Raw genomic sequence first — 25,467 nt, forward strand, 5'->3', positions numbered from 1 at the left:
TGTATAAAAGGTTTATTCAAACATGTGAGTTAGTATTTTTTAGGCCATAACAAAAAACAGTTTATCCCTTGTCCTTTATATAAGCCTAATGGATTTAACAAATATTTTTTATTATATTTTTGGGAAATATTCTGTGAAAATGTAGTATGTTCCTCCATTTCTTGATCATTTTCGCTCAATACGAGAGTCTAAGCACTCCAAAATTAAAGTTGTATTGTCCCATGCTAAATACCAAAAAATCATAAAAATATTTTTTGAAAGTACCTCGCCCATTTTGAAGTAACATAAAAGTTATCAACTTGAACATAGAAATTAGTTTATTTAAAAAATGTCTGCCCATCAGTTTACAGCGAAAAATGATTGAAACACTTCTAGTCACTGGAAGTGTTTTATTATTTTTATTATAATTTTTTGGTTTAAAAATCAGGGTACACATTTTTTAAGTTCAATAATTTGTATACACAAGTTAATAATTTGTATGCTATTGCAATATGAGCAAGTTTATTTAGTTTATTTTTTATGATTTTTTGACATTAGCAAGGGACAATGCATCTTTAAAAGTAAAAAGGGTATCAAAAGGGTCAATTCCTCACATTCTAAGAAATTTCTTATGTTTGCTAGGAAGTACATTAAGAAAAAACATATTTTTTTCTTTACAGCACACTATAAACTACTAAAATTGACAACATAAAGTAAAATAACAAACTACAGGTTGAATATGAACTAATGGCATATATTAACAAAATATAACAAAATTAATTATAAAGAATCAGATGAAAAGATCAAATAGAAAACAGTTGAAAAATACATGGAGATTAGTAAGAGTAGACGTAATTGTTGATTGCAGAATTAAGAAATTTACATTCCAGTGTGACATATTAATTAATCTACTTTTGCACCTTTTACTACTTCTATCAAAATTATTATAAAGAAGAATGACAGAAACCTGATATCCCATTTGATAGCCCTATTGACAGCTTGCACAAATTGGGAGCATCCTCTGCGCTTTGTGTGGACGTCCACGTGGTAAAGCATGGTACATTACCAGCTGCGTGCATTCTTGTTTTATAAAAGCATTTGATGCACGTGTATAATTGTAGCTGTTAGTTTATTACATCTCCACGTGCTAGGGAATTTGATAGTACACGTGTTGATTCAGCATATGACGTGCTTGGTTACTGTACTTGAGATGATATATTTAAAGAGGATGTACGTAGAGGTGCTTGACTCCAGTTCCTCCTTCCCTTTTTTCATTCATGCCGTTGTTTGAATTTTCAGTGATCTGGATAGACCACCCTCACAAAACATTGTTAAAATAAAAATAATTAAATAGAACTTGATAAATATTAATAAATAGAAATTTATATAAGATGTACATGTGTACATCTGCGTGCATTCGGTGCACACATGTATTTACAAGTGCTTGCATGAGGATGGTAATACACTTTGCTTCGCATTAAATAAGTGTACGTGTGCGTGTTAAAGAATTGAATGCACATGTGTATTTACATATGCTGATGTGTACATGCTGTCTAAGGCATTTGATAATGCACATGTTTTTTTTCTTATTTGCTTGGTATTATAAATATGTACATTCACATTTTAAGCAAATTTAAATGTATGTGCATTTATATACTGTCAGATGCATGTATGTGTATTTGCAGTTTGTGCCTGTGTATTACTATGTGCATCCATGTGTTAAGGTATTAAATGCACATACGCATTTGCATTATGTGCATGCACAAAGAATCCATGTGTTAGGCCTAATAAGGCATTAGATGCACATGTGTATTTGCATTATGTGCTTGTGTATTACTACATGCATCCATGTGTTAAGGCATCAGATGCACATGTGTATTTACAGTATGTGCTTGTGTATTACTATGTGCATCCATGTGTTAAGGCATCAGATGCACATGTGTATTTACAGTATGTGCTTGCGTATTACTATGTGCATCCATGTGTTAAGGCATCAGATGCACATGTGTATTTACAGTATGTGCTTGTGTATTACCATGTGCATCCATGTGTTAAGGCATTAGATGCACATGTGTATTTACAGTATGTGCTTGTGTATTACTATGTGCATCCATGTGTTAAGGCATCAGATGCACATGTGTATTTACAGTATGTGCTTGTGTATTACTATGTACATCCATGTGTTAAGGCATCAGATGCACATGTGTATTTACAGTATGTGCTTGCGTATTACTATGTGCATCCATGTGTTAAGGCATTAGATGGACATGTGTATTTACAGTATGTGCTTGTGTATTACTATGTGCATCCATGTGTTAAGGCATTAGATGCACATGTGTATTTACAGTATGTGCTTGCATATTACTATGTGCATCCATGTGTTAAGGCATCAGATGCACATGTGTATTTACAGTATATGCTTGTGTATTACTATGTGCATCCATGTGTTAAGGCATCAGATGCACATGTGTATTTACAGTATGTGCTTGTGTATTACTATGTGCATCCATGTGTTAAGGCATCAGATGCACATGTGTATTTACAGTATGTGCTTATGTATTACTATGTGCATCCATGTGTTAAGGCATCATATGCACATGTGTATATGCTTTATGTGCATGCACATTAACTGTGTGCATCCATGTGTTCATTAACATTAACATGTGTTAATTAACATTAACTGTGCATGTGTTAATTAACATTAACTGTGTGCATCTGATGCCGTAAAGGCCTCAGATGCACGTCTATTGGCAGTATGTGCTTGTGTATTGCTGTGTGCATCGATGTGTTAAAGGTATTCGATGCATGTGTGTATTTGCAGTATGTGCTTGTGTATTACTATGTGCATTCATGTGTTAAGCTATTAAATGCATATATTTGCAGGTGCTTGCAGTGGTGGTTCTTCACCATCAGGAGGACACACAAGTCCTACAGAGTTGTCCAAACTAAAAGGTCCCAGATTAAACCCCTAGTTTGGGTCAAGGGAGGAGAGATTTCATTGCTTACAAGTGTAAAATTTGTGCATTTGGATCACAATATTTTGCTTTGTTATTTTTAAATTAAATTGGTATTGTAGTATTTTTAGTTTTAGGCAACATGGCTCCATGCTTGTCCTACAAAAAAAAACCAGACCACATGAAAACCCTCCTCCCTCACCTCCCAACTACTGGTGCCACCACTATGGCTATGTTCTCACACGGCTGCTAACGGTTAGCAGGATCCGGATCCTGCTAACCGTTAGCTGCCGTGCGTCCATCCGAGATCCGGATACCAAAAATATGATGATCGAATCACTGGCCAGTAAGAAACTGGAAATTGTAAACGCGTACGTGTGATTGGTTAATGATAGAAACACGCTCAACTTGCTAACCGTTAGCGCTTTCCAGATACTGCTAAGGGATTGTTTCAATGTTTGTACATGTATTTGCAGTATGTAACTTGTGTTACATGTGAACTACCTTGCATTTGTGCTTTTTGTATACTTTCGATGTACACATGTCTTTTACAGATTTCATTTCAAGGTTTGAAAATAAGGAGCAAGATGGTCACTACAGCAATGGTAACTCAGTACAGTCATTCCCATGTTGCCATGACAATATGGATTTTTACCTGGAAATCTTTTTATCTCATGTTCTTTTTTTTTTCTTTGTCAGCCATAATAATATAAGAACATTGTGGTTTTTTTTTTCATTTTTTAACAAAGCATGATTTTTCAGTTCAACCTTCAATTTCCGGCAATTAATTGTTCTTATTTTTTTGCCGTTTCTGTTGGTTTCCCATATCCAGTCATTTATATAACATGAATTAACCTCCCATTTCCAGGCATTTTGTAGAATTATTAACTTCCATTATTCATGCGTTTTTATAGCATTCATTACTCTCTGAATTCTGGATATTTTGTGGCATTTTAAATATGTCCGCATAAGAGCATGAATATCAATGCTTAATGGTTAAACCAGCATTTAAATACACCTTGGTTTCAGAAGGCACCCTGAATTAAGATTCATTCATCACGGAAAACTGTCGGTAATGCTTGCTAGGTTCAAAGAATTTGTGTGGTTTCTCAAGAACCTGGTAGCTTTGTGTAATATGCAGAGTATGGTAAACGACACTAAAGTAGTTTTTATAGTGTTGGTGGAGTGAGCCAGTTTTGCATTCTAATGAGCGGTGACTTCAGAAATTTGCCGACAGGCGGCCTGACAAGCCTGACAAAGGGGCCTGAGCCAATGGGCCTACTAGAACCTCGGCCAGGGTCCCAGAATTAAATCCCTAGTGGGGTTCATGAGGAGTGTTTAGTATGGCCCAAAAGTTTTTTCAATTGTGCTTTTAGACCAGAATATTAGGAGAAAATAAAAATTAAATTTTATTGGTGAATGTAAAATGGATGGTCAAATGCTTCAAAAAAGATACAAGATACAAGATTCTTTTATTTTATTGTTACTGGTACATAACATACAAGTAAAATTCATCTTCCCGATGCAAAAATAAAATTAGTATAAAAGTTAGACATATAATAAAAAATTAATCAAAGACATAAATAAAACAGAAAATATAAAATGATACAATTATTTACAAGAGTTAGTTATTGAAGTTTATCTATTAAAGTCATCATTGATGGATAGAGTTATGAATAATAATAAATAATAATAATATAATAATAATAATAATAATTAAATATAATTAGGAAGGAATATACATTTTATCTTTGGAGATTTCAAGGCAGCGGAGGGCGTAATAAAACAAAACCAACTTTTTTCCTGAAATTTTCATTTCTTGTGACGGCAGGTGCTCTAATTGGGAAAAAATAAAATTTTATTTTTATTCGAAATCATTAATATTTGCGTTCGGCGGGTTCGCTAAACAAGCTATAAAAAAAGTCTTGCATTGTGTCAAATAAAATTTGATATTCTGCACCTTAAGATGCTTGCCTTCGGATTCCAGGGTCGTAGGTCGAGGGTCGTCTGAATCCAGGGTCCTACAAATAACAGGGTTATCTCTCATGAATAAAAAAAAAAGCTCCATTTCGTATAAAGCCTCATAATATTAAGAACATCATTATGCTGGATTGGATTTTTTCTAACTCGCCAAAGATAACCTGCGAAGGTCTGAAGACTGGGAATTCTACTGGGATCGTTCTGGTGGTGAATTGGGAAGACATACACCGGGAGACAATCCCTTTGCTCTTCTCCTAAGATTGTACTGCGTTCTTTTATATGCATATGGGACCAGCGGCTTAAAAATGTCTCTTCTGTAAGATGCGTAACCAGCATTTTAGCATTTAATTAAAATTCTAATTCTCTGTAAAGTTATAGAAGGCTTCAAACTATTGTTTATTTTAAGGTAAAATCACTTGAAATCATAAGGGTCTGGAATCTTTCCTGTTGAAAGTTTGCTGCATTTCTCACGTTTCAATAAATTATACAAATAATGAATGTTTGCTTGTGCAATGAAATAGAAAACACTCTTGAGATAAAGGTTGGAATTTCCGTTCAATGATTCGCATTGTATAAATAAAAAAAAAAAACATTAATTTTTTTGTTATAATATACAATAGCTATGATATGCTCATTGATTATTTCTAAATCTTTTTCAATGATTATTATTATCTTTCTTTAACTGATAGATTTAGATTGTTATTTTTCTTCATATAAATATATGAGTTATCATTTGTATTTATTCACAGCTGGTAAAACATGCAATGAAAATAATAGCAAAATGGCAGTTATAATATTTGCTTATGATCACCATCATTTTTCTTTATGACCATCATATTTATAGTTACTATATTATTTTTAAATCTTTTTTCCATCATTAATATAATCATTGTCAACATCATGATCTTCCACATTATTTTCTTTACAATGATTATGGTTATCTCTATCAAAATATTTCATTATTATCCTTTTCATCATCATGACCATGATCATGATCATCATCATCATGATCATCATCATCATCATCATGATCATCATCATCATCATCATCATCGTCATCGTCACCATCACCACCACCATCATTAGCATCATCAATAAATTTAAAATGGTTATTATAATAATAATAATTATATATCAATATATTTTATGGTGATCATTATCATTGATATTATATTATATATATTCATACATATTGTCATTATATTGATGCCTTTCTAGCTTCATCATAGTTTTTATTTTATCATACATTATATTTTAAGCATTTGGCATTTCACCAGCATTTCAAGCGCTTGGCTTTGGTATAGGCAATGCCATAGATTAGGATGATTTCAATGCACTTTACTTCTTATTATGATGAATGCATACGATATTACATTGACTATGAAATTCTATTGTTTGCTTATCAATTGATGGATCTAAGCTCAGAAATTGTGAGCTTATTTTCATATTAAAAGCAACTGGTAATTTTCTATGGAAGCTGTGTGAAGGTATCATGCTAAATATTAAAAGCATGTACTTAAAAAAAAATATTCAAATACAATTCTAACTTCCAAGAAATGTGAGTTAAACTATCTTTATTTGAGGTTATTATTTGTTAATATTCTCTTAAAATTTTTGCATGACAAAAATACAATCAATAAGTGTTGCGGAAACACCTAGTTAAAGAGATTGTAAATACAAAATGTTTATAGTCAATGGCATGGAGAATGTAAATTTACTTTCTTCATGTAAACAACACAAGAAAGTGCTTTTCCCTACAGTAATAAAAAAAAAAATCAAATAAAGGTACTTCAATATAACTTGCATTTATTAGTACTCTTATTATATAAATACAACTTGTATTTTACATTGTGTGCTATAAATGTATTGATTGAATGTATACATTTATGAATTTAATTTTATTCTGTTCACAGCCAGCCGGTGCTTGCAACTGGAAATAAAAAATCTAATAATAGCATGAAAATTACTATCAAGTCATAATTAAAATCATTATATGAATATATCATTTATTTATGTTTTTTAAATCCTAAGGGGTAAATATTATTCTAACCATTTTTTAAAAAGTTTTGTTTTCAGATGTGATTAAAAACTGATGTGATTAGATTTATTGATGCAATCATATTCAATAATGTGATCAGATTCAGTGATATGATCAGATTTAGTGATGTGATCAGATTTAGTGGTGTGATGAGATTCAGTGATATGATCAGATTTAGTGGTGTAATCAGATGTAATCATATTCAGTGCTATGATCAGATTCAGGGATTTGATCACCTTTAGTGATGTGCTAAGCTTCAGTGGTATTATCAGATATACTGGTATGATTTCGGTGATCGGAGTTAATATGATCGGATTCAGTGATGTGATCATATTCAGTGATTTGATTGATTCAGTGATATGATCAGATTGAGTGATGTGATCAGATATAGGGATATGATCATACTCAGTGATGTGATCAAATTCAGTAGTATGATCAGATATAAAGTAGTATGATCAACTTCATTGATGTGATCATATTTAGTGATGTAAGAGAGTCAGTGATATGATCAGATGATTCATTAATATGATCAGATTCAGTAATTTAATCAGGTTAAAAAAATTGGATTAAAAATGTTATCAGATTATATGTTGTGATTAAATTTAATGATCTAAACAGATTCAGTGATGTAATTAGATCTTTCATACTATTAATTACCAACTACTAATTTTATTTTTCTAGGATGAATTGATAAGTCCATCTAAGTTCACGTTTGCGGAGTTTTTTACTTTCTATGTGCGACTGCTCAACAGGCAAGAAATTGACAAGGTTTTCCAGGATATGTAAGCTTCGGTCTTGATTTTTACCTTTATTTTATTCTTAAAACCTTTAACAAAATAAGAATGATTACATAAGGCCTGTAAATTAGGTGTTATATAAATTAGGTGTTATATAATGCCTACGAAAAGATGTATTTAGTAGACTAATACCCTGATTCACACATACAAAAAAATGTAAAAAATGTTTATATATTCTTATAGACTTTTATGTAATCACACACATATATATTTTCTATCCATGTTAAAAGCCATGTAAAATAAAAATCCATAAAAAAAATGTACAATTGAACAAGTAATCAACCTTAGGATAGACTTAGTATGTAACAGATTATATGTTGTGAAGACTACTTTGTATGTCCTAGGTTTACAAAATACTATAAATAGAATTTTTCCTCAAACGAATGCCTTTCCAATTTACACATCACATATTACACTTCGCACAAATTAAAATTTGGTAGAGCTCAAAATTTTTGCTAAAGCAAACAACAAATGTACTATCTTGCGATTGACCTTATATAAAAGTGGAACAGCGCATGCATACAGTTTGACAATTTTTTGCTTTGTGCGAACATATTTATCTGGTGGATATCTGTCTTAAGGGAGTATTTCAAAGTAACCTTGGATCTTTGTAGAACTAGAAAACGTAATTAATCGGGCGTGATACCAGGACTGGAAATGAATTATTCTGTCTCATGAATGGTAATCATTATTACCTGGGCATATCTCTCAGAAACAATGATTGATATGTGGTTATTAACTTTAAAGATGACAAAAAAAAAAAAACATTCTTGTCAGAAGTAATTTGTTTAATTTTATTTAAAAAAGATCATATTACTACAGATGAATGATTGGATAAGAATTTAGGGATGAATGATTGGATAAAAACTTAGTAGCAGGAACCAATGGTAAAAGTGTGTCTGTATATCAGAGCTAATCATCCGCTTTAATTTGTAATGTTTATTGCCTATTCTTCTCATATGAAGATGTAGCATAAAGGCTTGGCTACTTGACAAACAAAATGTAGGACTAAAGGATAAACTAATAGGAAGTATAGAGATATTTTTGGGCGATTAATATCGATGCTGCTCTGAGACACTCCTGGCACTTGTGAGCTTGTAAAAACTTGTTGCAGTTTTCAGAATAGTATGGAGGGGTTACCCCGATGCTATGGTTCATTCTAGTTCCTGTCTTTGAGGAATGATGTGAACATGTATTAAATAAGTATTGTTTTTGAAAATCACATAGTAGAATGACTTTGATCTTTTCACATGGATATGTTTTTCCTACCGGGGCAGATCCAGAGATGTCCGAAAAGGGAAGGGGCGCGAAAGTGGTGGGGGGGGGGGAGGTATTAGAGATAACATTACCATAGGTGGTCCTCTGTAACTCAGTTATCAATCCATCATCACAGTTCTCATGTTAAAAAAAAGGTAGTACTCTATTATTATTATCTTAATTTGCTATATAGTTATAAAATATTTAAATTTTCTAGTGATGTGTTCCCTTTATTTATTTGTAAATTATTAAATTTAGGAAACCGTTGACTAACTGTGGTCAAACATGCAACTGTAGAATCACATTTGGCTGACTTCTGTCAATCTTAATATTGCAACTATAGAATTGCAATAATTGTAATTGTGGGTCAATTAATGGCAAGTATTTAGTGTTTATTTTGTAACACTATGAACTTGGTTTGTCTTTTTATACACCACTCACTTAACATCAATACAAACACAAATCATGTTGATAATAAAACGTTGTGTAGTGGTTGTCTTGTCTTGCTGATATTAAGTGTTTGTCATCATTTTAAAGAGGTGTAGTATACTTCCTACAGAATTTATTCCCAATGGCGTGACAGTGTGATGCTTTATTGACTTGCCTTTGTAATTTAATCTAACTTCCAATAACTCGAACTTGGTAAACAATTTGTTATTTATAGTCCAACAAGAATATACATGGAGGAAAATTAGAAGAGTACTGTTGTCGTTCTCATTTTCATATTCTACATCATACATTTTCACTGTTAAATTTGTTGTCAACTATATTGTCATATTGCTGTCATCAAAAGTGTCATCCCCATCATTTTTTGATCACTATATTATTATGATCATCATAATCATCATCATTGTCATCTTTATCATCATCATCATCGTCAACACCATCACCACCACCGCCATTGTCATCATCATCACATTCACCATCATTATCACTTTCATCATCATTATCATTATCACCATCATAATTATCATCATTATCATCAGGAGCATCATCATTATCACTGTCACTTTCATCCTCATCATCATCATCTGTTTTTGTAGACTTTATTTATATGTTTGGTATTCTGGAATATGCATTTAGTGGTTATAATGAAAATAAATGTGAAACTAAATTGCACATTGTAAAAACAAGATACTATTAATTTCACTATCTGTTTTTGCAAATAAATGCCCACTAAGCAACTTAAAGTGCTACTATTCTTTGCTTATTTGTATGCTGTGGTATGGAAGTTTCAAGTCAAGTGACTACAAACTATGAAATAGCTAGGCTATCACCTTTCACCTAAAAGTGATATATATATTCTTGACAATTAACTGGCTTGTTATACTATACTGTTCCTACTTATTTTTTTTTTTTTGCATTGACCATTATAATGTCAAAAAATCAATTTATAGAGTGGGTACAGTTTCAATTTCTATTAAAAAAATATGTAGTATGATTGATGACAGCCTTTTTGGTAGTACAGTATTTCCACAACCTCTCTAAGCTCTTGTGGTAAAGAAGGAGCATTGCAATGTGGTTTTACCATCACAAGTACTACTATTATTACTCAAATTACACAGTTTTGAAACATAAGGAAATTACCAAAATGAACTGATGAAAGTGTTGTGTTCAACAACTATAGTAGAAAATGCTATACAAATTTCCTATTCTTATGTGAAATAATTTTATTTCTGCATTTCTTGATTGTTTTTGAAGAGGATTTTGAAAATAATTACTTCAAAGTTGTTCAGAATAAATTAAATATAAAAGAAAACCTCTTGTAGTAAAATATCTGTATGAGATGCGATAGCATTATCCCAGTATCTTCTTTTTTTAATGCATTTTTAAATTAATTGAAATATGTTGTAACCCATAAATATTGTTATTTTCACAGGGGAGCAAAAGCTAAGCCTTATCTGACAACGGAGCAAGTAAAGAACTTTTTCAACAAAGAGCAACGGGACCCACGATTGAATGAGATTCTCTATCCATACTGCGATAATGAGTATGCCCACGAAATTATTGAAAAATACGAACCTAACAAAGGCTTTGTAAAAAAAGGTGAACAAATTTAAATTCTGATCTCATTAATATTTATTCTTGAATTTTAATATTATAAGCATAATTAATAAAATAGTAGTGTGTTTTTAGTGCACTCTAAAATAATTGCATAAGATGAAATGAAAATTTTATGAACATTCTATTTTAAGAGCCTAAATCCTATATACCATTAAGCTTTTCTCAAATAAGATTGTTGTTATTGATTTATTTTTTTAACAATTTAATTACTTATTGTAATAGTGTATTAAACCAAAACCTAAAACATGCATAATATTCCATTATTGACCTAGTTATTACTTTTTTAACTGTCCCTGACCTATTTTCTCTATTTTGATTCTTGACACTGATGTCTATGTTTGCTGTCATTTTCAAATTGGTCAGAATAAATCTAGTATGATCATGAAATTAGTCATGCAGTGAGCCAAGCACCAGACCAAAGCCATTCACATTTAGAGAGCAGCTTAGCTAAGTTAGCTGAACTGGTGGTAGCCACTGTGTTTGCACTGAACGTGGAGATCTCTTGATCTCTGGTTCAATTCCCAACGCTGCTCTCTTTGTGTCTCAGCAAGAGGACTGAAATGCAAATGTCAGTATTGTATAGTCTTTTGGATATTAGACATTTAAACTGTTGGTACTGTGTGCAATATGGTCCATGTTAAAGAAAGCAGTACTATATCCTTTGGAAAAGAGTACAGGATTGTCTCCTGGTGTACAACCAAATCATCACCAGAAGGACCCCACTGGAAATAAGTCTTCTTTCGGACTTTCATGAGTTATTTTTGGTGTTTATGCCGAATAATCCAATCCGATCTACTTTTTACAAGGTTAGATACCCATTTATACATGCTATATGGAGTATATTGGAATGAAACAAATATAATTAAAACATTCATTAATTAATTCATTTTGAAAAATTTCTGTTGTAGGTCATTTATCAGTAGATGGCTTGTCTCGTTATCTTCTGAGCTCTGAAAATTTGGTGGTAGATCCAGAGACACTGACGATACACCAGGATATGGACCATTCCTTGTGTCATTACTTCATTAATAGCAGTCACAACACATATCTAACAGGTTAGTATTTTAAAGAACGCAGAACGGTCTTCGGGACGAGTTTGGGATTGTCTGCTGGTGTACTGCCAAATAACCACAGTAGGAACCCACTGGAAATTCAGACCTACATAGGTTATTCTTAGTGTTAATCAAATTCAATAATAAATGATGTTCTATTTTAATACTATTCCTTCATACCTTTCTTTTGGTCAGTACTATTTCAATTTAGTATCATTTCTGTAGTATCATTTCTGTTTAGAATTGATCTTTTTAATATCATTTCTGTTTAGAATTGTTCTTTTTAGTATCATTTCTATTTAGATTGGTTCTTACAATTCTAAAAAATGATATAAATGATACTAAATTGAAATAGTATCATTTCTGTTTAGAATTGTTCTTACAACAATCATAAAAAAGTGAATCAGGCGGGAGCTTATTCCCGGTATATGTGGTGTGTAGCGGATCAGATTCGGATACTACACCTGGATGGGTGCTAGTCCATCACAGGCTACACCCAGCTATTTGTTGGTATCCATTAATAACAGCTAGGTAAACTAAGCTAGGTAAATTTAAATAAAGTGTCTTGCTTAAAGACATACGCAAGATGTACTAGCCCGACCGGGAAGCTGGGCAAAAAAACCTGTTGCCACTATGCCAGACTGCTTGTACTTGCAACAGTCGTAATTATCTGTAATTTCTACTTAAAGGTCACCAGTTTACAGGTCGTTCTTCCGTTGAGATGTATCGTCAGGTATTGTTGTCTGGTTGTCGATGCATTGAATTGGATTGTTGGGACGGCCCTAGTCCTAATGAAGAGCCCATCATTACTCATGGCTACACCATGTGCACAGATATAAATTTCAGGGTAAGATAATTTTTTTGAAAGAAGAAAATCATTTGTTGTCTAGTCTTGCTTGCAATAAAAATAAAAATTTCAGTAACAATCATGAAATTAAGGACGATGATAATAAAAGTAAGATAATGATGATGGAAAGAAGAAAGGAGAGTATGTGGTGGTATTCAAGCTATGGAATGATATAATAAACAAAACCCTTTAGTAAAAACACATTTTGAAAAGGAGAATTAAAAGTGTTATTCTAAAAATGAAAATTTAATATAGAATAGAATGAGGAAGTTATGTTTATGCATTTTATTCTACTTCCTGGTTTTTCTTAAAATACTAATTTTGTTCTCAGGAGGTAATTGAAGCAATCAATGATGCAGCCTTTAAGACCTCTGACTACCCAGTTATCCTGAGTTTCGAGAACCATTGTTCACAACGACAGCAAGCAAAAATGGCGCAGTATTGCAAGGAGATATTTGGAGATTCTTTACTCACTGAGTCCTTGGAAGATTATCCCGTTAGTCAGTTTTTAAATATTTATCATAATTCATTTATTTTAAGAATGAAGAAACAAGTAAAATTTTATTTTTAACACATATTTATAAAATAAAATTTAACATAGTTAACTGCATGGAGACCCACAAAATACTGAAGTTTGCTATTAAACAACAGTAAACACCGTAGGTACTGAAAGTTGTCTTCATATTATATCAGTTATGTACTGTACCATGTAATTGGTTAATTGATTCTGTGTCGGTATATTAATTATGTCATAGTTTAATTTAACTATATAGCACACATTCTTAGTTGTATCAGATAGATTTTACTCATGTTGCAATCAGTATGGAATGAGGTAATTTATTTATCATCAAAAGAACACAGTAGTTTAGCTACCGTAATCTAAAATACATTCCAACCACTGTAACACAAAATTCAGGAGATTAGAGGTCTTTTGGTGAAGTGCACCCCACCCCCGAAAATTTTTGAAAATATGATTTTTTTCATGCGTGCATTCTGATATTTGATTTGATTAAATGATTTGAATTTATTCGGAGAATCACTTAAATACTACAAAATATGAATATAAAACTTAAAATTGTAAATTAAATAGATATGAAAAAAATTTTCCTGGATATTAAACGATAACAGCTTTGTGGGCTTATTTCCCTTGCGGTCAGTAACACTTGGAAAGCATTTGTACACCGACATCATTGATAAATGGTGCACAAAACAAACATTGACACAGAAATACTCAATAATTGGTCGCAAAAAGCCACTAAATAATTATTTGGGGTTCTTTTCTGAAAATTCGGAAGAATTTTATAAAATTTGGGAGACCAGGAGATTGCATGATAATTTAAATTGGGAGGTTTTAAACATATGACTACTTTACCTTTGGCTTCAGTTCTCAACTTTTGTTATCAAAGTAATGTAATTTATTTAGTTTATTTATTATTTATTTAACTTAGTAAATCTAGCTTTTGCTGTTAATAATCGCTGTTATCAAAATAGCTTTTATTCTGCGAACTGATTCAGCGTTTGTTGCCAAGTGACAACTCTGCCGCATGACATTCAATCAATATAGATAGCCGGGACGTTGTGTCCTATGTCTAACATGTTTTATTCTTTAATTTGTTTATTCTATCATAAATTATAGAGTTTTTAACCATATTTATTTTAGGTTTTACATACAGATTATACTTTACTCAAATCATTGGCTGAATATTACTTTAAAAATTTGATTAAGTAATTTTCTTTTTGATAATAGTTGGAGCCTGGTAAACCATTGCCAAGTCCTGAGCGACTGAAGGGTAAAATATTGGTGAAGAATAAGAAGAAAAAAGTGCCAGTACAACCAGAAGAAAGAAAATCAGGTACATTTAAATTCTGCCCCATACTTTTTATTCCAACTTATAGTGAAAGAATGTTGTGCCCCTTCCAATTTAATTGATTGTAGATGGAATCATGTAGATTGATAAATGTTAAGGGTAATGTACTATGCTGGTATATTTGTTATTAAGGTTAAAAAGATTAGAAAATGTATATCCTTTTAATAATGTACTTGCATGGTAACGGTAGGATCCAGACGAAGTAGGACTTTATCTGTGAAGGGATCACGAAAGTTATCAACTGAGATGACCGATCAACGCATCTCAATGCATTTCTCAAGTTGCTCGAAGCCTAGGCTTGTGCAGACGATCTCACCGGCCCAACTTCGCCGCCAAAAATGTTTATCGGACTCAGTAATCATTATGAAGCCTGAAGAAGAAGCCAGCAGAGGCAAGACTTATGTTAATTGCAACACTGCCCTCATGTGTCCTTCAACTTTTACCATTCATTGTTTTTGTAACCATTATTGTTTTTTGCTTTCAGTGTTTTAAAGAACTGTCACATCTCTGCTTTGTCGCCATTGAATCTCATTATTTTCTATTTCATTTTCAGAATCTGTTTTTCTCTTTATGTTGTTATCAGTGATCATTAGTTTTCTCTCAATGCTGATTTTCTGAAGAAGCATGACATTAGCAAGTGGTGATACCTAGACACCATTTTATATGGTTTATTTCGAAACAGTGCCAACAATGTTTTGCAACTTTTCACAGGAGGACATCCAGCCAGAGCATATTGTTGATTTCTTTTTTCCCATTCACATTTTTTTTTTGAGCACCTCTACAAAAAAAAAAACAAAAAAAAAACTGGAGGTTTTATGTGCCCCTATTTTCTCTTCTTTTTTTTTTTGTTTTGGCCGTTTTGTTTTCAAAGACTGGCTTAGGCAAACTCACAACATCAAGAAGGTTGTTCACCAGTCACAGCACAGATAAATGCTGTAAACTATGTACAGTGAAATGCCTATGCCTCTGGATGTCCCCATAGTGGTAGTTGCCAGGTTATCGAAAATTTTCATTTCAAATTTAGCGAAAATGGTGTATACACAGTAAATGCTTAGTGATTGTTACTGTGTAATCATCTAATTATTCATTGGACCATCATTATCTTAAATATATACAGTTTGTAAATAGCTAAAAAACTAAATCAATATTTGAACTGAAAAGTAATTAGTTATTCGTTATCAGAAAATTTTCAATAATCAACCTTTTGGAGTTTTTCCCATGGAGGGGCCTGAAATACTTTTATCATTTGCAGTCAACATTATTGTTTGACCCAATATCTGGTCAAATTTTACTAAAGAGGAGTCAGACACACTTGTTCAAAAAGTGTATGTTTAATCTTTAATTAATTAAACTGATACCTTTATCGATATTTTTAGCCCATTTTATTAGCCAAAAACATGGAGTGAGAGATGGAAATCCATCAACTCTAGAGTTAGGCCTCAACTTACGGAAGAAATTTTAAATTCTTGACAAACCGTCCCTAATTTCCAATTGTTATTGCAGTTGGACAACACAATTTTTTTGATAGGCTTATTGTCATCAGCATAATTAACATTATCATCATTATCATTTTCATCAACATAATCTTCAACAATATTGCCATAAAAATTATTGTCAGTGGTATCATTATCATCTTTATTATCAACCTTATCAACATAATGTGATCACTATCATTCATAATTATTATTATTGTCATCATCATTACATAACCATCAACGTCAATATATTCTTCAACATCATCATGATCATTACTGTTTTCAACATCATCATCTGCTTATTCAAACTTCTTCTGAATTAAGATTATAGTATTTCAAGTCAATTTCAGTACTGTCATATTCAGTTCCAAAGTTGACACTGTGTGTAATTTAAAACACCCTCACGTGGTACAAAACAGTTAATACCACTTATGTGTGAAAATGTGTTACTTGGTTGTGAAATTATTCTGCTTCTTTAGCAGACACCAGGTGTGTGCATTTGTAATAATTGTTTAGTTCTTATTCTGATTAGCAAATATCAATGTTCTCTCTTTTTTTGTTATGTGTCTGCAAAATGAGGATAATTTTGTATGTGTATTAATTTTTTCCACCAGATCAAAAGACTCGAAAAAGTGTTCCCATGATACAAAAAACCATGTCCTTAGATCAAGGTAAAATACGCCTCTACACAAATCATTAACCTCATCACTAACCGTCAAATATTAATTGCATTTTTAGAATCTTTTGCGATTTAATCTTGTTAAGAACTTGAATATTTGTAAAGATATATTATGTAAGCTATAAATAATTAAAAAATTACATACAAAATTTCAATTGTTAAAATGTATATTGAATATGTTATTATTTTATTTTTTTGTAAATAAAAAAAAATACTTTGTTCACCAGTTAAGAGATGCATAAATGACACTGTTGTATATTCTTTGCATATCTCTATAAATTGTCAAAATTTTAATTGTCATATTTAAAAAAAAATGTTTAATGTAACTTTTTTTTTTCATTTATGTATCATAACTGCCTGTATTAGTACTTTTAATACTTTTTCTATATTGTAGTTTTATGCTGACTGAAATAAAATAAACTTTTTCTTCCTGAAATATATTCATAAATTATTTTATATTAAATGATATTTGTAGTAAAATGTCCATTTAAAAAAAATATTTCAATATATTCTGCATTACTTTCAAAATACTTTAGGTTCTTATAAATATATGCATGCAATCTTTTTTATTCAGGAAGAAAAAATTCTCATCTTCGTAACACGAGAAAAGATTTTGCCTGCCCATTAAGGGATCCATAAATAAAACTGTTTACGTAGATTCATAAATTATATTGAATGATATTTGTAGTGACATGTCCATTTAAAAACATATTTAGCATTTGTCTCATTTGCCTGGAGTTGTACTTTAATACTGTTTCTACATTGTAGTTTTATACTAGTTGATATTAAATAAAATAAACGTTGTTAAAGTCAGGCTCCAGAGGAAAAATATTATGCTGTACATCTGATTTTTTAAAGACAAAAACAGCATATTTCACAAAAAACTTGCGAGCGGTTAATGAGATACAGATTTTTGAATATTTAAAAACTAGGGAAAAGGTGGAAAAAAGGGTTGTTACACCTCTTTTTTTCCTCAGTTTTTAAATATTCAAAACTTTGTATCTCATTAACTGATCAAAAGTTTTTTTTTTGTCAAATATGCTTTCTTTGTCTTAGAAAAAGCAGTTGTACAACATATCAAACATTTCTTTCCAATTCGCGAGCCTGAGATTAACATACTTTTTGTTCTTATAAACATGTGCATGCAATCTTTGTTATACAGGAAGAAAAAATCCTCGTCTTAGTAACATGTCTAATAGTGCTTTCTCCAACGTGATTCAGGAGGAGGATGCCATTTCAGAAGGTAGTTAGATGCTTAGCATGTACAGTGGCGGATTCAAGGAGGGGTGGGGGTGGGTAGCCAGCCTGCCCCCCCCCCAATAAATTTTTTAAAATTAAAAAAAAACATTTGAGAGAAGGATAATCATACTCTTATTTTGAGTACCATTTCCGACCATCTAGAGGTGCTATAATTTCCTTACCTCAGCCCCAACCATTGTGGGGCTGAGGTAGTATAGACCCTTCATCTGTGAAAGTCCCTCTCTGGGTCCCCTCCATTTCAAATTTCTGGATCCGTCACTGATGTCAAATTAATCCTTGCTACGTTCGTCTTCATTCATCAAGGATACACATCATTTATTCACAAATGTTTTATCAGAATACACTTAAAATTACATTCACTTTATAAACTGCCGGTTCATACAAAAAGCAAAAGTTATACATTGAAAATTTAGCAAAAATAGTAATTATCAAGAATTAAAGATTGCAAAAACTATAAAAACACATTAAAAATCTGTTGTTTTAGTTATATAATGTATTATATACCTAAAGACTGCTAAATATCTTACGGAAATAGGGAAAATTTAAGTTACATGTCCATGGGTGTTTAGTCATTTCGGGAAAGCATACAATACATATATAGGTATACAAAATATCTGTCATACATCAAATTAATACATATATGTTTTATATAATCATATTAAGTAGTCAGCAATGATATCAAAATATATACATATCTTAACATTCAATCCAATGCACATAAAATACATTGTTATAGATAATACATTTATAAATAGTTCATGCTTGGTACATGTCCAAAGGTACATTAGCATTCCGTGTATACTGTATCAGCTATAATTAGCGCCTCTCAAATTACTGCTCTCCTTTAACAAAGGCCCAGACCCATCCACACCGCCACCTCCTACTATTCCAAAGTTTTAATTATAGTGCTTAGCTACTTGTAATTATTGCTTTGGCATGCTTTTTTTAGGCATGTTGTAAGCGCTAATTCCTTGATAATTATCCATAGTGTGCAAAAGAATACGAATAAATATTCTGTTTTATCAACTTTACAAGAACCAGGTGTTTGTAGTTGAATTACAGATTATAATTAAACATCAAAGGGAATGAAGTGAAGTGTTTTAAAGGCAAAATATTAATTTTTCTGAATAACAACCTTGCCTGCAAAATTCACACCCCTCCAATAGATGGCCAAGATACCCAAGCTTGTAATTAGCACCCTAAGCGCTTCCTATAGCTTATACAGTGCATGATATCTTGCATTTAGAATGTAACAATACCTGTATTGCAGTATAACATACAGTGGTGGCACAAAATCCTTTTGGGGAAGCCTGATCCCCTGCCCGGGAAGAACCTAATCAATTTTGGTGGGTATCTGGTTTAAAATACAGACCACTTTTACTGTCTGATAGTGCCATTTCCAGGCATCTTAGTGCTTATTTTGCATATTTGCTCACCTAAGCCCCAAATATGGTGGGGTTGAGTTGGGTGTTGATTCCCTGCCAGAGACATTGACCACTTGTTAGGGGATCTCTTGCGCCACCACTGATAACATATAGCAATAACATAATAGAATTAGACTAGAATTGATGTATATTTTCTGTGTTTCATGTTTTATCATCGACTCCATGTAAGTTTGATTTCATTTTTAATTAACAGGTCATTAAATTTAGAAAACAACTATTCAATTATCAACCTTTCATTATTTCTTTTCCAATGTTTTTTATTACATAACATTTGTGTACAGTGTGTATTTAGGTGTGTTTAATTAATGTTTTTTTTTACGCTTGAGTTTGATATTGTTGATAAATGTAAGCATAATGTTGTGTGTACTTACACAGTGAGACGAGGCTCATTACCTTGTCACCTGACCGGCTCCGTGGACCCAGACTTGCTCCCTAAAGGTAAACTTGCTGATTCATTCTCAGAATGCCTTATTGACCAATGGAATGGATTATCACAACAGAATGATTTTAAAGCACTTGGTATAACGCTCCTACTTAAAAAGATGCCTACTAACAGTGATTGGTTGATTTAGAGCCAGACTTATATTTTTGTTTCTCTATCCACCAATCAGAAATTTTCATTTATAAAAGAAGTAGATATTAGACAACTGCATGCATAATTGAAGTTTTTAACAAATTTCATTTATTCCAATTCCCTCCCTCTCAATTTCCAACCATTTTTCTTCCTTATCCTAACAATATACACATTTCCTGTGTTGGCTAATTTATGGTGAAAAAAAGAATAACAATCAATTGACAAATCAGTTAATGATTGACAAAAGAAAAATATACATTGTATATACAGTTGAAGAAAATAGAACTAAAAGTCATTTCCTAACATGAATATAAAATTCAATTGAATCACTGAACTTTATTAATTTCAGAACTGTTTTTAAGATTTAAGACTCAACACTTATTAATTTTTTCATTCCACCACTCTTAATGGGATATCACAGATGGCATTATTATTGACATTATGCACTATATAACAAATGAGACAATAATTCCTACTGATGCGGGCTCAACCATCTTGCACATAAAATTCAGGGGAGTTCAGGGTATCCATCTTACATTAATAGATTACTACTATATCATTATTATGTTATATAATCTAAATTTAAGTACTTCTGCTATTATTATATCATCATTATCTAATTCAGTATAATCTAACTATAAATATTAATACAGGTAATCAAAATTTTATCTACAATCAAACATAATCCTGCCAGTGTTGAAAAAAAAAACAAATGCTAGCGTTAATTTATGACCTAGGTAGGTGTGGAGGATGTCTGAGGGGGTTAGGGTGGGGTTGTGACTGTTGCCAGAATAGAACACTCCTTTCTTTTCCACCCCTGGGCCCACCACTGCAAGTGATAAATTGTTACGTATGAAAGATTTTTTTACAAGGATGCAAAGAGAAATGTTGTGTCCTGAAATAAAACTTAGCTTATAGACATTTTGATGAGATGGTATAGAAGCTCATAAGTTTCGCAAATAGTGTACTGCTCTGGTAGTGGGTTATTAATTTTTTGAATAATTTTAAGTTGTGCTTTACATTTTAGATTCGATGAAGAATGATTACCACTAACAAACATTGGAATCAGCTTTGCCTTTAGTTGGTTTAAACATAATATCAATAATAATATTAGTAAAAAAGGTTTTCTAGATTAATTTAGTAAATAATTGTAGATCTCTTAACTTTTGATTTGTAAGAGTTAATATGCTTTTAATACTGATTTTTCTTTTCCTTCAAAATTGTAGTTTAGTCAAGTTTTTTTATTTATTTCTTTTGGTATGGTTTTATTTTGTAGACTAGCTTCTATTAATCCTAATGTAAATCAATCATATGTACTAATATTTATTTAAATTACATGCTTAATTTCAAAATTGATGATTGAATTTCAAACAACTTAGATATTGCATGAATTGTTGATATTTTATGTAATATCATTCTGTTCTTTAATGATGTTTGTTTATATTTCAGAACACAATATAATAGTGGCTTATATTTTTGTGTACCCTGTTAAAAATGTTCATCATTAATATTTATATATTTTAAATAACAATCAAGTTATATTTTCACTGTCACAGGTGAAGGCATCTAACTTTATGTATAATTCATACAGTTTAAATGAATATTCATTATGTTTCAGCCTTTACATGAGTAAATATTATCATCTTTTGTATAATTATTTAATCTTCATCTACTGTATATCTCATTAGTAAAATCTTGCATGGATTTCTCATTCATTGTAAAAATTAAGAAATAGATTAATATACCTAAAGAAGATTCAGTAGATGATAAGGAATATAGTCTATTAGCTGCCACCTGTGGTTCCTTTACAATAACATACATTAATTGTACTAATCATAGTAAATAGACCTTTCCCAAGTGTCAATCGAATTGAACAAATGATCAATCAAAACAGGGCCAGGAAAACGTGCTTGTCCTATATGTGGGACCTTAGCAACCATATCCAAGGGGCGTGGCTTTAGCGGAGACGTCCAGTAGAAACATTAGTGCCACCTGTCCATCAGAATCTCTATCATATTAAGCTGCTTTTTGCACATTCAGCTCCTTAGAAATAGAAAAGAAAGAAATTTAATTTACACCCAAATGAAAATTGCCAATTGAAAGATGACCAAGGTTATCTGTTAAAATTATAGATAACCATTTTAAATCATTAGCCATGAAGAAAAATCCTGGCCAAGGATTTATCAACCTACGCTTAAAAAATACTGTATCTTAGATCAAAGAATTATAGGAGCTTATGCAAACTGCCTACGCTTATTTATCTAGCCATCTTAGTATTGCATTTAGCTTAAGAGTAGCCTTAGACTCCAACCTAGAATCCTGGAATTCGTAGGCAAGACACTTAACTACCATACTACATCTGGACTCCATTTTTTATGCTCTGCTACTTATACAAACACATTCTTTCATTTGAAACTAATTTTTGATGGTTTTGATTGCAGGACAGGTAAAGCGCCTTCAACGTCAGAATGGTCTTGCTAAGATAAATGAGCAGGAGTCATATGATTCAACCAGCGGAAGCATCACAACAAACCCTGATGAAGGTTAGATGATCATTTGCAATCAACTTATAATTGTATCCCTAATTTGGTTTATTTTATATTAAAATGTTTTTTGCACTCTTGAAAATAATTGTAAAACCTAGATGATTAGCAAATGATTTACTATCTAGTAGTTATCTTATAAGTTATATAAAATATAAAAAATATCTGAAAGTGGTAGGGAGGATGCTCAGTATCATATCTAGTTGTATAGCAGGGAATGGTAATTATTCTCCTCAGCATATTTATAGTTAGGCAGCCTTGGTGTCAAATATGAGACTTGCATTCCTAAAACCAGCATCATTGACTAAGAAATGACAATTTACTTTTTAATTTATTCCTATTCTCTACATTGTAAGCTTTAAAATGTTGACTTACTATTGCGAAATTTATGATAAAAAGTATTATGGTTTCTCTGTACTAAAGTATACAATACTGCTCCATTCTTATACCAATTACTCAGTTTTAACATTTAATGACCGTATGCTGGTTTTGCGATGGCAAGCCTCGTATTTTTGGCCTTATGCCCCCCATACATCCCTTCCACCCCCCATACATCCCTTCCACCCCCCATACATCCACTAGATGCCCCCCATACATCCCTTCCACTAGATGCACTGTTGATGACCATGAGTAGTACTATTCATTATATTATATGGAGTGAAACAGAATGTATTTGTACAGAAAAAAAAAAATTAAATCATTTTCATTATCATTTTGAAATATAGTTTATTAAATACCAATGAGAGCTAATTTCTTAACATGTTGTAAGACGTTCTTGAGTTGTGTTTGCCGTATTTACCAAAATTGTGTTTGTTTATTAATTTTTATCTATATTCTAGATGAGAAATCCACAACCGAGAACCCAGAGGAGCTTGTAGACTCGGAGAGTGAGGATGAGGATGACATAACTAAGAAACAAGAGCAAGGTACAGCTGGTAAGGAGTCCGAGGCTGGAGAAGAAATGTCCGCTCTCGTCAACTACATCCAGCCAGTGCACTTCCATTCGTTTGAAGCTTTTGAAAGTAAGTCCTAATCGTGCATTGCTGTGCTTGATTTGTCACGTATCTAGGAGTGTTGGCATGGGGGAGGGGGATGATGGAGGAAAGCTTATAAGTGGGGTTTGATTAAGTTAATGGGCATTAGCTGGCAAAAAAAGGTTCTATAAGATGATATTAAACTACTTGTGTGCAGTTTTTTAACTGGGCAAACTTCTTGTGAGGGATTGAAATTTTGAGATGGGGCAAGCATGCACCCTAAGCCCCCCTGCAGATATGCCACTGTCTTTGACATGCTTAAGCTTATATTTTGTTTGTTTATCATTAGTTGATGGTTTCTATGGAGATGGGTATGCATTATTAATGGTTTATTATGTTCTTATTTTTCAGAGAAGAACCATCATTATGAAATCTTTTCGGGAGTTGAGAGTGCTGCAATGGGTCACGTCAAGTTGAAACCTGAAGAGTTTGCCAAGTATCCTTATTAAGAATAATAGATATGTCAAAGGTTAATTGCAGCTTTATAGCCCACTGGCAAATCAAGTTGGGTAGACAGATGCTGCTGAAAACTAGTAAAACAAATGAACTGAGCACCCACCAACACCCAATTCATTAGTGTAAAATCAATCAGTATTCAAACTCTGTGAAATTCAATCAATCAATCAATATTGGTATCTTTTATATTTTTAAAAAACATATAAAAATAGTGGCAAACTAAAATTTCTTGGCAGCCAATGGCACTGAATCGAGGAAGTTCATCACATACGCCAACCAAAGTCAAAATGTATAAATATAATATATATTTATAAAATGTCACTTAAAAATAATTTACATTAAAAAATACAGTGAATAAAAAGCACAAATTCACAGAGACAATAAAACAAAACAAAAACCCCACCTGACCACACCATAACAAGACTAAAAAAAAAAAATCAATCAATCAATCAATCAATCGATCAATTAACTAATCGATCACTCAATCAATCAATCAATCAATGTAAATCAATTTATAGCCCATTAATCAGATCATCATATTCACTAAAAATTATATTGTTTTAATGAAAGAGAATATGAAAAAATATAATGTTTTAACCTTAACAGTTATCAGCTACAACAAAAGACAGTTGAGTCGTATATACCCCAAAGGCACCAGGGTTGATTCCAGTAACTATATGCCACAGGTAAATTCATATTAATCTGCATTTGCTTTTTGTTTATGTTACGGTTCATTGCTCATAATCTACTGCATGATAAAGAATAAGCACCGACAGGGGTCATGCTGTTAACCTGCACGTGGTGACCCCGCTATGGCTGTTCCAGTCAACTACAGCAACTAGAATCCATTATTCGCGATTATTCGCCACATCAATGAACGAGCACCGACAAGTGTGAGATAACGCCTAATTTTCGCAAAATCGCTAAGCTGTCGCTAAAGTGTTTCCACAGCTTTCTCCCGACTCAATCGGCTTCCTGTTTCAATCGACTAATCAGCATCACTAAATGCTGCATAAAGTCACTAAACTGTCGCTTAACTCAACTGGAAGGCTTCCCAGTTCAACCAATTTATCGGCATCGTTGAATGCTGCGTAAAATCACTAAACCGTCTAGTGTTTCCACAACTTTCCCCAACTCAGTCATTCCAAATCAGCACCACTGAACA

At 32.1% G+C, this 25,467-nt stretch overlaps 1 protein-coding gene across 7 annotated transcripts in view; it reads left to right on the top strand.

Moving 5' to 3' along the window:
- The window catches only part of LOC117101293 (1-phosphatidylinositol 4,5-bisphosphate phosphodiesterase beta-1-like), a 91,055-nt gene that overhangs the window by 43,922 nt on the left and 21,666 nt on the right, over positions 1-25,467 (top strand). For 3 of the 7 annotated variants that reach the window (XM_033241249.1, XM_033241252.1, XM_033241255.1), the window contains 14 exons: positions 3,488-3,538; positions 7,633-7,733; positions 10,885-11,051; positions 11,978-12,124; positions 12,811-12,968; positions 13,300-13,464; positions 14,716-14,821; positions 16,926-16,982; positions 18,153-18,233; positions 20,071-20,133; positions 22,711-22,812; positions 23,652-23,834; positions 24,198-24,282; positions 24,916-24,988. In XM_033241249.1, the coding sequence (XP_033097140.1) occupies positions 3,488-3,538; positions 7,633-7,733; positions 10,885-11,051; positions 11,978-12,124; positions 12,811-12,968; positions 13,300-13,464; positions 14,716-14,821; positions 16,926-16,982; positions 18,153-18,233; positions 20,071-20,133; positions 22,711-22,812; positions 23,652-23,834; positions 24,198-24,282; positions 24,916-24,988 (1,539 nt within the window). The remainder of the gene's footprint in view (positions 1-3,487; positions 3,539-7,632; positions 7,734-10,884; positions 11,052-11,977; positions 12,125-12,810; positions 12,969-13,299; positions 13,465-14,715; positions 14,822-16,925; positions 16,983-18,152; positions 18,234-20,070; positions 20,134-22,710; positions 22,813-23,651; positions 23,835-24,197; positions 24,283-24,915; positions 24,989-25,467) is intronic. The other 4 variants (XM_033241251.1, XM_033241250.1, XM_033241253.1 and 1 more) reach the window with 4 other exon arrangements.

The sequence above is a fragment of the Anneissia japonica genome, unplaced genomic scaffold (assembly GCF_011630105.1).
Source record: "Anneissia japonica isolate Jap-2015-1 unplaced genomic scaffold, ASM1163010v1 scaffold3709_len703521_cov189, whole genome shotgun sequence".
Lineage (NCBI taxonomy): Eukaryota > Metazoa > Echinodermata > Crinoidea > Comatulida > Comatulidae > Anneissia > Anneissia japonica.